Source organism: Diabrotica undecimpunctata, chromosome 6 (genome assembly GCF_040954645.1).
Source record: "Diabrotica undecimpunctata isolate CICGRU chromosome 6, icDiaUnde3, whole genome shotgun sequence".
NCBI classification, from domain to species: Eukaryota; Metazoa; Arthropoda; class Insecta; order Coleoptera; family Chrysomelidae; genus Diabrotica; species Diabrotica undecimpunctata.
This window is the reverse complement of record NC_092808.1, coordinates 145,797,422-145,812,761: the sequence shown is the minus strand read 5'-3', so window position 1 is coordinate 145,812,761 and position 15,340 is coordinate 145,797,422. Positions and strand designations below refer to the sequence as shown.

Sequence of the window (15,340 nt, the reverse complement as noted above, 5' to 3'; positions counted from 1 at the left end):
ATTAAAATCAACGAAATTAATGTTAACAATCTCAGATACGCAGACGACACAGTACTGATTGCATCCACTGAAAAAGAGTTGCAACGACTTAAGTCCTCTACATTTACGAGTACTCGGATCCAAGTAAAGTCCGCTTTACATTTACGAGTACTCGGATCCGAGTTACTCTACTCGGAGTGCAACTCGGAAGTATAAACGTCTACACGGAGCCACTTGTCACTCGGATCCGAGCTCGGATTGAAGTTGAACGCAAACCGAGTAGCAGTACGAGTTCCTGTCAGTTCCTGTACGAGTGAGCGTCAAAGTGGTGGAAATTCCAAATTAAAAATGGCAGAACTAAGATTTTCTGCAGATCAAATGGATCAATTTATCAATCTTTACCGTTCTTTTGAATGTTTATGGAATGTGAAACTGAAGGAGTATCGGGACATTATCAAAAGAAATAAGGCGTACGAGACTATTGCGGATATCATGACCATTACCACTTACCACATTTATTTTTCTCCTTTAAAATGTTTAATAACACTAATGCAATAGCAGCTTGTTTCTTTCTTGATGGCGCCATTTTTAAATTCTCTTTGAAATAACTCTGATCGCTCGGATTTAATGTAATCGATCGCAGTTCGACTCGTAACTCAAATCCGAGCTACTCGGATACGAGTACTCGTAAATGTAAAGTCCGCATTATAAACAGCATGACCGAAACATATGTTAAATATAGGTGAAAGTTTAATAATTCTAAGACAAAACTTATGGTTGTCAGCAAAACAGAGTACAACCAATGAACATCAGAGTGTATGGAATAGAGTTAGAAAGAGTCCACAATATCACCTATTTGGGCGCCAATGTTAACGATAACTGGGATATAAGCAACAATTTAAGAATACGCATTGAAAAGCCCAGAGCCGCCTTCTATAAACTAAAGAAAATTCCATTAACAGAGATATTACATTAAAGCTTAAAATCAGATTAATACGCTGCTACATATTCTACACGTTGCTATATGGCATGAAGGAGCTGGACTCTTACAGCAACACTAATAAAAAACTGGATGCCTTTGAGATGTGGATATATTATACCGACGAATATTGCGGATAAGTTGCGTTGATCGAATAGCACCTTCTACCTTCTACACCGCATAATACCGAGCAAGACCGCCAGAAGAAGAGGCCCAGGCCGGAGAAGAACATCCTTGCTCCGAAATCTCCGAGAGTGGTATCAAGAGACATCAGATAATCTGTTACGAGTTGCCGTAAACAAAGTTATTATTGCTAATATGCCGTATCGCCGGTTCTATCGCCGTATGCTTCAAATTCCATAGAAAACTTGTAATAAAATATTTAGGTACTAGATACTACACTTAATACTACTAGACTGTAAAATAAGATATAATTGATGTTAACAACAAGATATCGTCCATTTTAAACTAACTTCGTACCCTAGCATATTACATATTTTATAATAGGAACGAGGTCAAGCAGTGACGAATTGAATTTATTTTAACAATTTTAGACAACTTTATGTCGTTCAGTATAAGCAAAGGCTTATCAAAAAGTTTTGCTGGTATAGGATGATTTCTTGACTAGAATGTTATTATTCCATGTTTCGTTCACCGCACATTATGGATTCGTATTGTATTTTATGAATTATAAATAAAAATTCCTAAACACTTTCCTTTAAGTAAAAATTAGTTTGAAAAATGTGAAAATTTGTGGTATATACTCTAAAAAATGTGTTTGTCAAAAAAACAGAACCATTTTTTTTCATGCGGTAAGACTTGGAACTATAAAGCGGTGACAGCGGTGTAGCCACGTCATGTGTACCAAGCCACAGAATAATAAACAAAATTTTATTTATTCTGTGACCAAACACTAAAATTTTGTACCTAAACATTACTATAAACAAAATAATATCATTCTTTAAAAATTAAACAATAATAATATATCAATGGCTATAAAAAAATATTACACATGTATTGTAATTATATTAAGGGTACATTATAAACTCGATGATTATAATATATACAATGATTTTCTCATGACAGTATGATTAAATAAATATAGAATTCTACCAATAATTGTATAGTATCGTTATAGTATGACCAAATTAACAGTTTGATCAAATATATTTAAAATAAATCTTCCTAAAGTTGCGTAAACATCATTTTTGGCAAATTGACAACTATGTACAGATAAACCACAGACTTTTTACGTATAGAGATGGCAATAGTCTTTTATAATTTGAGGTTTATAAATTTGCCAAAGCATTGAGCAAAAAGACATTTGTCTTTTTTGTCTTTTTGCTCGATGAGCCAAAGGCCAGTCGGCTGTATTGAAAGCATTGGGCAGAAAAACTGTAAGTCTAGGAACCGTGGTATTGAATTTACTTTTCTGCAGTTAAAAATTTAATTATAATCAATTTAATTACAATGAAGTTTAATTACTTACATAATCGACATTTCACAAGAAGACAGTTTGAGAACCTATATTTTCAAGTTAAGGTAAATAAAAGATAAAGTCATAATATAATATAATTGTTAATCTAAAGAAAGTTGCACAAGGAGAATTTAATTGTGTTCGTAAGCTTGGAAGTTAACTATCAATTTTGATTTATATGTATTATTATAATCGTGGATTTATATTATAGTTTCCATCTCTAATCACGTGACATTAGTATTTCCGCTATGTCCGTTGTCCATTTCCTGTAACGATCAAACGTCATTTCGTCCCGCCATACCACAACCAAGCGTTCCTTCCTGAACCTCGATGTGCGGGGTTTGTGTTTAATTTATCATTCAACGCTATAGAAGCTTATTTCAAGTAAGTAGTATTATATTATACATATTAGTAGTGTATTTCTGTTAATTTAGTTGCATTATAAGATGAATAAAAGTAAGTGATAATTCCAATGGCCGGCAAATGAAGGTGGCGTGCTCTTACCAAACTACTAAAAGCGTTTGGCTGCCATTGTGAATCAGTCGAATTTTCATTTGTATTTTTAAACTTAAGTTCAAAAGTTTTGCCAAATATGAAATATTTTTTAAGATGTAAGTGTAAAAGAAATTTCATAACTTTAATGACCTTGCCCAGTTCAATTGCTTCGCTTCGGTGCCGGTTTTGAAAAACGTGTACGGAAATAGCTTCCACAGAAAAGTTTTTACATGGAAATAATATATTAGGCATAGTTTTTATTTTAATAAATCCAGATTCATTTCTTTGTTTGTTATCTCCATGGCATTGAACCCAGCAATCTATTGATCTTCTCGAACTATTCGTTTTCTATTTTTAAATAATAAAATTAAATTACCAACAGCTTGTTTGTTGGTATCCTTATCTCAATGGAGATATGTACTTTATCGCTTAAACAAAAATATTGAATGTGATATTTGGAATACAATTTTATGTTTTAATTGGGTGGAATATTATCATCTTGATTAATATATTCCAAAACTACCATAAATAATAGAATATGCCAGCTGAAACAAAAATTTAATAATTTTAATATTTTAAAATGTTTTGTGTAAGTTTGTAAATATTCAAGTTGTTAAAAAGAGTAACTTCATAACTATCATAACTTTGCCTTGGTTTCTTCTGTATTGGTCTATCTAATTACATTTTCCTGAGACAGTTAGAAGTGGTACCCACTAAGCTCTTGATTATTTTTAACAAAATGATGTTTGATTTGTAACTCATTACTTGACATGGAAGTGGAAGTATACTTCAATTTTAGTTTGGCAGTTTTCATGGGTTATTTTGTGGATTACACAAATGTATTCAACTTGTCTCCCATTTCTATTCACACAATCTCACAACACATCTATTTTATTTATCCTGGTACTAATATCTGCAAGCTGATATTCACAAAAAACAGTACGGAATATAAGAAATGTATTCTTACAATTAAATAGTACATTTGTCAAAATCTTTTGCAGTTTTTTGAGAATGTTGAATCTTATCTAACATCTATTTGACAACTAAATGCTTGTTTTTGTCCTCAACCAAAGCCAGCTAGCAAAACTAAAAAAGTGGTTACGACTATGGTGAGATTATTTTTGTAAGGATCTTCAAACCCAAGGAATTGATTTAATTTTTCATACATGGAACTATTGAGGTGGATGTGAGTTCTGTCCAAAATTCATGTTTTGTAGTGAACCTTTTATAATTCCTCTTACAAATTTGCCTCTAATATGTGAATTTTGTACAGATAACCATACTAAGTTTTATTGAGAGATATTTGATATTGCCAATCAAGCATATATTGTTCAAAAAGCTGGCTTAAATGCTATAAAAGTTATTTTTGTAATAAGAATACCAGAAAGAGCTATTTCATAGTAATTTAAAAATGTTAAACATCCAGGCTTTTAGAAAGTATGTGTAATTACAAAAAATTATAAACAGTATGTTCCAATGTGTTTTATGATTTGTATTTATATCTGCATTTTTTTATAGCCTTTGTGTGCCGTGAAACCTGTCTGTTGCTCAAATGTGTGGAATCCATCATATTTAATCAAGCATTCTTAAATTTCGTTAGCCTCTCTGAAAATGTGCCTTAAGTTTTTAAACAATTGTGATAACTGAATCAAATACCTGATATTTTTACCAAAACGGACAAATTTCATATACTTTCTACACCTGATCTATATTCGTAATTCTTAGAATTTGTAAATTATATCCTATTTAAATTTCAACTTGTTTCCAGCCATTACCATCAGTATCTCTTCAAGCAATTTCATTATTCACTTATTTTCTGCCTTTTATCACCACCCTGTATTACTAATAGTCTTGACCAAACACAATTATAGAGGATGACATATTGGCACTAGAAGGCATGAATGACTTATTCTAAGTTTGTTAATCGGCCACCCTATAACCATGTTTTCTTTTATATTGACTTTTTCTGCCATCCAAGATTGATGAAATCATCTGTGTACCATGCTTATAGTGGAAAATTTCGTTGATGTTTGTTTCTTGTTTTTGATCTAGCACTATTTGATGAGATTCAGTATAAGGCAAAAAATGTCTTTACATTTTCAAACAATTTATCATTCATGTCTTTTATAATAATATCCTACATTCTATATGGATGCAGAAGATAAATAATATCGAATGTTACACATAATACAACTTGTCAGATTCAGAATAGTTGTCCTTTATATACTGTACTATATTTCAAAAATGTTCTGTTTCATCTTCAATTGTGTAAAACCAGAACATAAATGTTTCAAGATAGCTAAATTCTAAGAATCTCTAATACATTATTCTTTTTTGAACTTAACTCATAAAATAGCTCTTTTTGTACTAACCAATTGAAAGTATCAAACATTGTTTATATTGTTGGGCTTCGGTTGTTTCAGGCATGCATTAAGAAAAGTACCTCCAATTAAGATTAAGAATTTAAGCAAGTTTTAAGAATTTAGGCAAGTTATCTCCACAGCACTAAAGAAATTACGAAAAATAAAGTCAGAGTGTTTGTCTCAATTGTATCAAGTTTAGAAGAGCGAGGATAATGGATCTCATCATGTCCTTTTATACCCACTCAAGACTGTACAAAAAGACAAGCACTCTAGACAATCAATTCAAGACAAGTACTCATCTTAACGTAGTCAAGAAGTTTGTTTGTAGTAATAAGTACATTTTTTTTGTTAGTTTCGATTCTAAATGGTGGTGAGTATAGAAAATAACAGATAGGTGAACTAAATAATAAATTTTACCATTACTACTCAATTTAAAATATTGTAACATAATATATCACTCAGCATACCTTGGTAATGATGATCAGTTAAACATTTGAGGTCTATCCCAAAAATATACTGTCTCTTCATAACTTTATAATGTTTTATTCTTCATCATACAGCCCCTTGCAACTATTGAAGTAATCCACATTCAACTTGACCAACAAGCTTCCATCAATCCTTTAGCAATTCAGTTTGAAGGAGTTGTAAACTTCAGTTTCTATAATGGCCTTCAGTGCCCTTGTCACATTATTTTATATGGTGTCATGTCAATGAAGCGTTGCCTAAGCAATATTTTAATATTAAAAAAGTCGAGATGTTACAGTCTGCCATGACTTCAAGGAGATCACTGGATGTTTTCCCAAAAACTGTTGCACCAATACAATAATAGTGTTTGTGCTATATTGTGATGAAGAATTCACTCTCTGTTCCCCAAAATGGGCCGTTTTCTCATTGCCTCACACAATTGTTTTAGAATATGAACAAAACTACTGGTTAATTTGTCTGATCTTGTGGGTATTTAATTGTGAAGACTGTTTTGTTTCTGGATCGTAACTGCAAACTCACGTTTTGTTACCGTTAATGATCTTTTTAAGCTTATTTTCATTATTTGCTAACACAAGTTGTCAATATCGACATCTAATGAATCCTTTTCTGCTATGGATGAGCAACTGGAATTAGATCACAGAGTTATTTCCAAATTTCTGAGTTAAAATTCTCCAAACAAAAGTTTTCAGAATTCCATAATCACTTTCTTTCAACGCACTACAAAGAATGATATTCAATCATAAGTTTCACATTCTGGTATTGTTGTGGCGAAAGATCTATTTTTAAAGTGATTTAAATCATTATTTGATGTTCTCATACATTCATCTCTAAAAGACTTTTGCTTTTCAATAGTTTCTGTAAAACTTTTTTTGAATTAAAAGCAAACTGAAAAGTTTGTTTACAACATTTTGAGAGCTTGACTAATTGTTGGTAGCATAACAAAATGCAGCGATCGCAAAAAAGATTAAGAACTGGTTACTTTTTTTAGATAATTTTCCAACTATGGTGTATGCAAGTATGTTGAGTTACTGATCTCGCTGGGGAGTGTTTTGTAACTTTTTAGCATACACTTTGAATATTTTTGGGACGGATCTCGTATGACACTGTTTTGCAAGTAGTAATGGAAACGTCTCACCAATCAAGAAGAGTTTAGTAATTGAAACATGAATAAATGTGAAATTTTAATGGTACATCCATGAAATACATTGAACAAATAATAATCTTCAAAAAATACTGCTGAATTCTACAATTTTCATTTTGTTACAAACCATTTCTTCTTAAGTTGTAGTTTTTGGCTATAATTTTATTTATATAAAACACCAGTTACTATATGCTAGAAGATTTTCAAATTAAAACTTCTGGTAGGAACTCTCAAACCCTATCTGATACTCAAAATATTTGGATTTATAATTGTATGTTAGTGATTTGATGAAAACGAGAATGTATGCTTTCATATTTCATCCAGTGGTATTGCAATGACATTATCACTTCTCCATAAGTTTTCTATGGAAATAAGTTCTTAGCTATTGCGGCACACATGCCTCTCATATTAATAGTCCCTGGAATTTATTAAGTCTGAATCATTTATCATCTGGTTAATCTAATTATCTTATTTTCATTCATTATGTCTTAGTAACTGTTGTTCTATTTTAGGGCATACTTACAAATACATATATAGTAGTTTTGAAAACTAAAATTTTTTTGTCATTAAAAATTTTCTGTGGCTCTTAGAAAACTTTGTTGAAACTTTCATTGCTTGTATTCGTTTTTTGTTTCTTTTATCAAATGTAATACAGAAAAAGCTGGGTTATTTTATTTTATTTATGTAAACATACAAAAAAAACTAATAAACTGCTTTTGGCCAAAATAGGGGCAGTTTTATCAAGTTTAGAAACAAGATTTGGGCAAGAGGTTCATAAGAGGGAAGAATAGAAGAAAACACCTATTACGGTTGTAGAATTTTTGAAAAAAAAATTAGAAGAGCTTGAAAACGGAGACTAAGCTTTAATGGTAAGTCTCTGATTTTCCTAAATATAAATGTTACAATTAAAGGTCCCCAGCTGGTATGTGTGTATGATTAGCTGATTTGTATGTGTTCTTGCATATATGTTGAAAGTACCCCCCATTATCCTAAATCCTGCCCATGGATACTTGCATAGAGGTTGTCTGTCAGTACATATTGACAAGTTTGATATTTTTTAGGAAGAACTATCAAGTTTATTATCATTAACATCTTTTATTCTCAGTAACAAGTATGTAAAAGCAAATATTATTTATGGAGTAGAAAAAATAATGTTTGTTCCACTTCTGTCAAGAAGACAGAATGAAATTCAAGTTGGTTAAATTATGATTACCTTGTCTAATGAATTATATTGAAGATATCTTCACATGACTGTCGAAAATATCTTACTATATCAGAATAATCAGGAATGTCACAAATAATAATTTGAAGTTACGAAAAATTAACGACGTAAAGAAAACTCTTTGAAAATCAATTAAGAAACATTTGGAAGCGCAATATTTTGTTTTTTGTGTTAACATAAAATCTAAAGATATAAATATTACGTTTGCTTGTAAGGATATGAGAAAATGAAACCTGGTAATGCGATATGTAATCCCGAAAAATCAAATCTGAATAGAAATGTTTATTATAGAAAAATAATCTGATGTCTTGAAGTATCCTATATTAGAAGAATGTTCAAAATATTGCTTTCATATGTTGCATAAAGAAATATTCCGGAACACTGCTATTTTCCTCTTTTGTATGAAAATTTTTTGTCATTCACATCTCTCAGATGAAACATAAATATATGAATTAACAAGAAAATACAAGATAGCTCAAAAAAGTATGAAGCATACGAAAATCATCAGCTATGCAAGACGTTCACTGACGTAAGTAAAAATACTGTATTTTTTTGAGCAATGTCTTGTTTATTATTTATTATAAATAATAATCATTAAATTTTAATTGTTTTATTTATATTGATATTTCTTTTCTTCAGTTATATTGATATACTTTTATATTTCAGTATAGAGTTAAAAAATTTAGTAGATACTTTTTTTATCTACGAACGTTCTGAACCTTTTGGCAATCATGTTAATATTTTTATTATGTTAATGCTAGGCCAAATCTGCTCATATTATATAGATTTCATCAATTTTTTGTCAGTGGAAACATGAACCTATATCAATGTTTGATTTATGGTTAGTAGAACAGTATATATTTTATTTACATTATACTATAAGTTGCTGTTAAGCAGAGAAAAACATAAAATAGACTGTTTATGTTGACCTTGCCTTATATCACGTGCCTCAGCAAAAGTATGTTGACCACTAGTAGATCAGTTTGGCTGAAATCCGCACTGGTAGTCACTGATGATCTTGCGATCATTCTTACTTATTTTCTTTCTTTTGAATTGGGTAAGGCCACATTTTCATTTTTCGGGGATTGTTTTATCATACCATATTTGGGTGATTAAACCATGTATGTGTTTTCGTAAAGCTGGTCCTCCATAAGAACTTATAATTTCATCTTTGAAAGGTCTATGAATTTCTCAGATGATAGGACAACAGGTGCATTTTCTACCTCTTTTACATTCTCATGATTTATTAGCTCATGGAAATATTCTTTTCACTTGTATAAAATGCCATCGTCGGGTATTTCCTTATTTATCCTTACAGGATAAATATTAATGTTATGGGTCTAATTTTTCTTCATTATCTTGCGTTTCTCTACTTTGTTTCTTTTGGTACACATACATACATTTCTAGTATATTCTTAGTTATTTTTTTGTTTCTGCTTTGTGTCATCCCTTTAACTTTCATCATTTTGGTATGTTTTCCTGGTTATCTATCTGGCCATTAGCTTAAAGTGTCCTATTACATAAGAGGGACATTCCTTATGTTCGCAGAAAGATTTTTTATTGATTTGAACATATATGTATTATCTTTTACGCGTTATACAGTCTCATTTTTGGGTTGAGTTTGCCGAAAGTAAAAGCAATATTGCTGCAAATGTCAACCATGAAATGAAATATTTCGGTTTGGCAGTGTTGGGACGTTTTATATAATGCATATGTTGTATGATTCAAATATAAAGAGAGAAAGCTTTTAAAAAGTATATTTTGATTATACTATTTTATGAATTCTGCAATTTTTAATTTAAATGAAACAATAACGAGTAAATATTTGTCTCTTTCGAGATTAATGGCAAACATATGTTGCAGTCTGGCAACTGCTGATTTGACAATTGCCAAATATATCCCCAGATCTATCAATGGCCAATTGCGAAAAATTTTTTCTAATAATTAACTGCAATTAATCTCCAAAGAAACAAATTTACTCATTCTTGTTTTATATAAATCAAAAATTACAGAATACATAATATAATCAAAATATACTTTTATCTGTTTATATTTGAAGCATACAGCATATACATTATAAAAAACATGCCAACACTGCTAAACCGAAATTTTTTGTTCCATGTTTGACATTTGCGGCTATAATCAGCTTGTACTTTCGGTAAACTCAACCCATTTTTATTATAAATATTGAGGGTTAAGCAACATAAAAATTGAAATACATTTTATATATTGGATTCCTTTTTATTTTTAGTAAAATGTAAAATTAAGTAATTAAGCCAATTCTTAAGAATTATTGGTAAATATGAAGCTAGTACAATACTATAAGTATTAAAATTATGGAGTTATATTAAATTTATTCATATAAAACTTTTTATATTTAAACATAAATAAGCGTGTTAACACATTATTTTATTTGATCCTATTATCTTCCGATTCATTTAAAAAAGTTTAACTAACTAATAAAGTATGATTGCCATTAAAACCAAATATGTTTTTTATAATCAAATCTCATTTTCATTAACAAATTTTTATTTTGACAAAATAATTTGCAATTGTTTTAATTAATTTTTAAACTACTTGCATTGCTTATTATTTCTACATTTTAGTGTCGTTGATATGCAAAATAATTGAATACCCCAAAATGATAACTCCCTAAAAATCAAAAAGTTAATTTTACCTACACATTGTTATTAAAATGCACTTTTTTGTCCAGGTCTCCGTAGCTAGATAGTGTAATTTCCAGGTATTTTATCAATAATCATCAATTATTGATGGCATCAGTATTGATTGAACAAGTAATGGAAATAAAATACCTGGAAATTACACTGTCTAGCTACGGAGACCTGGACAAAAAAGTGCATTTTAATACAAAGCATTTAAATAACAATGTGTAGGTAAAATAAAAACCGGTTTCGTTAAAATCGTTTTTTTTTTTAATTACCTTTTTGGTTTTTACTGAGTTCATCATTTTGGGGTATTCAATTGTTACAGTACGATATCCCACTGCAATGCCAATACGTTCATAACATAGTTAATGAAACTCTTCTTACATACATTTAATAGAATACATTGATAATAGGTTGCCAGTCAAAAAGTGGCGGCAAATAGTTTTAATTCAATTAATAGTAAATAATCTTTGAACAAAAATTTCGTTTATTTATTTTTTAAATAAAATACGCTGATCACGACGTATATGCATATTTTTATATCAAATTAAAGCTATTTTTTTTTAATATGATATATGGTTGTCTGATAAAAAATCGTCGCATATTAGATTACGCATTCCAAGCGATTCGTATATTTGCTTTTAAATCTTTAATAGCCGGCAAAGTGCATGATTTAACTAAGCAATATTTTCTACTGATTTTTATGATTCATGGTATATGATATTCTTACCGAAAAACAAATAAACTGTCGTTACTATAATTAAAATAAGATAAAATAAAATTATCTTTTGTAAATACTATTTATTTAATTAACCCTCCATTCCACGGGTGACTTTCTTGTGACACAAATACACGGGTGGGGTCTATCAGGACCAAATTTAAAACAATATTCTCCTTATTAAAAAAAATATTTTTTTTAAATATTTTTAAGGAAACTTACTCGTGTAATGTTGTACTACCTAAATGTACATATATGTCTATCAATATATATTTTTATAGTTTACTGCGAAATAACTAACACCATTATTTTTTTACAAGAGTTTACTAAAAAAATCATGAACGGCAAAATACAAAAGAAAAATATAAAAGAATACATTATTATTCTATATACTTACAGTAATACAAGTAAAAAGGTTACATCCAAAATTAAAATTAGAAACAGAAAATAGAGGGGGTTAAATTATGTAAATTTTCTTTCTACATGATCAGCACAAAATGCTTTTATATGTTCCATACATAACCAGTTTTTGTACAATTGGCAAAAATACCTAGTTTTTCTTTTTATATAATACTTATACATCCCCGTTTTCGTGGGGCTGGGTCATCCCTCGTCATTTGCTCAATTTCAGAAAATTGTGCAGCAAGTAACTGTGATGTTCTCTATATACGCATATTTAGGGCTCGTATTTTCATATTTTTCTGGACTAACGCAATTCCTAAAGACTTCCTAAAGAAACAATCGACGAGAAAACCGAAATTCTGCATTCGTATTATTGGATCTCAGTATATAATAAATGCATTTATAGCTGCAATATTAACCAAGCCATAGTACAAAACAAGAAACACCCACCCACGGGTGGGGTCTGTCAGGATACTTTTGCAGGTAGCGATTGAAGGGATTCACACAATTTCACCAAATTATGCTAAAATGTACTATTCAGTGCTATTAAAAGGTACACCAAGTCTAGGAAAAAAATACAAAAAAAAATTTAAAAAATTAAGCAATTTCATTTATAGTTGTACTGATAGACCCCACCCGTGGGAAGGAGGGTTAAAATCATTTTCCCTACTTTCATCTCTTGTTTCGAATGGACACTTTTGATCAATTACGTTAAAAAACAATTATTTAATTCATGTCTGAAAACGAAAATACAAATTATACAACCCTGAATCGTGCTTGTGTTCATCGTGGCATCGCTGCGCTTCTATCGTCCATAAGAAATACATGGCCCTATCTCCGCAATGTTATTTTCTTAACGTGGAACGCTGTATAGCCCGTAAACGCCACTGGTTTCACATGGCTAGTGTGTGTGTTTTAAAGCATGCGTCGTTGTGCGCTAACTATATTTTACTTTATCTTTGATATCTCGCGTTTTTAACAGCTAACAACCCTAATATTAAAAAAATATAGCTTTAATTTGAAATAAATAATAGAAAACATCCATATACTTCATGAGCAGCGTCTCTTATTTAAAAAATAAATGAGCGAAATAAAATTTTTGTTAGAAAATTAATTACATTAAAAATATTAACACACTTTTTGACTAGCAACCTGTTAGTATGGCAACCATGTATTTTCCTATTCTTAAATGTATGTAAAAATGTGAGTTTGATTAACTACGTTCTGAACGTAGTGATCTTAGTGGGATCTTAGATTATTATTATGGGAGCATATCTTTGTAACTAAAATTGTAAATAGTCTTAGAAAAGTCGTGAAATTGATTACTTTACTGGCAATATAATATTTCGGTGGCATTTGTAATTTAGTAAATTATGGTATTACAATTATTATGTTCAGTAATTTTTAATTCTAATTTCAGGCGTCATCGTCATTCGAGCGATAATTCTGGAGGTTGTCTCCGAAGGTTATGGCCGATTATTCTCCCAGGCGCGACGATTCACCTAGGGAATACAAAAGCCGCTCCAGAAGTCACAGTCGCGACAGAAAAGTTTATAGAAACGGTGACAAAGATAAAAGATCGAGAAGCCGTTCTCATTCTGAAAAACGTCACAGATCTTCAAGGTACTCTCGCAGCAGATCTCGTTCAGCTGATTACGGACGTGGGTCTTCTCACAGTCCAATGTCGAGCAGAAAGCGTCATACCGGTACCAGGGACAACCCCAAACAATCCAGGTGTTTGGGAGTCTTTGGATTGAGCGTTTACACCACCGAGGATGAACTATACCATTTAATGTCCAAATATGGTCCCGTAGAAAGAGTTCAAGTTGTTATCGATGCTAAAACTGGACGTTCTAGAGGCTTTTCATTTGTCTACTTCGAGAATGTTGAAGATGCAAAAGTAGCGAAGGAACAATGCACCGGTATGAAACTTAATGGAAAGAGTATTCGTGTTGATTATTCCATTACTGAAAGAGCCCATACACCTACTCCTGGAATTTATATGGGAAAACCAACGTACAAATATTCCGATCGTTACGATAGAGGCAGAGGCCGAGACAGAGGGGACAGAGATGATTACTACCGTAGTTCTCGCTACAGGCGTTCTCCATCGCCTTACTATAGTAGTAGCCGAAGAAGACGTTACTCTAGATCTAGAAGTTATTCTCCTCGCCGCTATTAAACATTCTATCTTCTTGGATGCACTTAGTTTGATTAATTTTTTTCCTAGATTGTAATGGCTTAATTTACCGTAGATATAAATTATCTAGTTTTATACCTTAAGGCATTAGTTGCGGATTTGGTCAATGATTTTACCCTAAATGTATATTTTTTGACATAATCCATATTGGAAATTAGTAAGAAATGTATGCGATAAATTTGGAAAGTCCAGTCTTCTGTCATTGTTTACATCATTGTGAACAGAAAAATTACTAACTCAAATACTTTAGTCAATCCGTTACTTCTTTTTGTAAAACATGTGTTTATTATGACTTAATTTTAAGATTTTTTTTTTAAATTTGTGACTTACAGTTAGTAGTATCCAATAAATGTTCTAACACCAGATTTTTTAAATTATTTTTTTTAACCAATCAAAATGTAATTAAAAGAGGATTTGAATATATATACTCCACTAGTGATGAGCTAAAAAATAATTGAGAGACTAAGTTAAGACCATTACGGATGGAAAATAAAAAAAATTGACGGCGTAGGTATGAGAATCAGAGAAAAAACTGAGTAACGACAAGCAATAAGAGAAATAGGGACTGAGGTACGGGTGTAAGTCACTTTTATTTCTATATATTACGAGCAATGCCCTAAATTAGACAATTTTTAGCTTTGTACAGAAAATATTGTACCTCTGAAAACTCGCTGGTACATGGTAAATATATTATATTTATATAATATAGGTTTGTTCTTTTTCGAATCTACAATGTGATTAAATGCTGTGTGTAAATTAAAAATCTCTTCCTGGGTTATTTTAAACTTATTGGTGGATTTTTCCAATAATCTAATCCAGAAGTCTGAAACCCTGATTAATTATGGATTTATAACTTCATAATTTTTGTTTGCTTTTAAAAACGAATGAGGAATAATCATATCTTATATTTATAATCATAACTTCGAATGCATCGCTATTTATTGAAATTGAACATTATACAGCAATTCTTTTTCAATTTAAGTGGACAAAATTTTCCGTACAATGCTAGAATTATCCAATTTCGGGCATTGCTTCTATCATATATAATCAACAAGTACTGGCAGTAGTACTAGCTACCTCAATTCAATATAGTCAATTGTTAGGCTGCTCACGTAGGAAAAAAATGTTAGGATTCGGAAATGTTTCTTTTAAACAATTCTGAAGGGTGCTGGGCGAAACGTTTGGGTAGATATAAACAAATTCCATTTTATT

At 30.7% G+C, this 15,340-nt stretch overlaps 1 protein-coding gene across 6 annotated transcripts; it reads left to right on the top strand.

Moving 5' to 3' along the window:
• Nucleotides 1–2,662: 2,662 nt before the first annotated feature.
• LOC140444047 (transformer-2 protein homolog beta-like) lies at nt 2,663–14,493 on the top strand. Of its 6 annotated transcripts, XM_072535654.1 has the most exons (5): nt 2,667–2,819; nt 5,354–5,416; nt 7,650–7,789; nt 7,982–8,671; nt 13,349–14,493. In XM_072535654.1, exon 5 carries the CDS (start codon nt 13,397–13,399, stop codon nt 14,108–14,110), a length of 714 nt encoding a protein of 237 aa, XP_072391755.1. In that variant the 5' UTR covers nt 2,667–2,819; nt 5,354–5,416; nt 7,650–7,789; nt 7,982–8,671; nt 13,349–13,396; the 3' UTR covers nt 14,111–14,493. The 6 variants fall into 6 exon arrangements, with proteins under 6 accessions (XP_072391752.1, XP_072391755.1, XP_072391757.1 ...); XM_072535652.1 differs by lacking the exon at nt 7,982–8,671 and having other exon boundaries at nt 2,668–2,819; XM_072535656.1 differs by lacking the exons at nt 7,650–7,789; nt 7,982–8,671.
• Nucleotides 14,494–15,340: the final 847 nt, after the last annotated feature.

What these genes read in the sequence shown, in the direction of transcription:
- LOC140444047 (XM_072535651.1), top strand. Translation starts at nt 13,397, where the DNA reads ATGGCCGATTATTCTCCCAGGCGCGACGATTCACCTAGGGAATACAAA.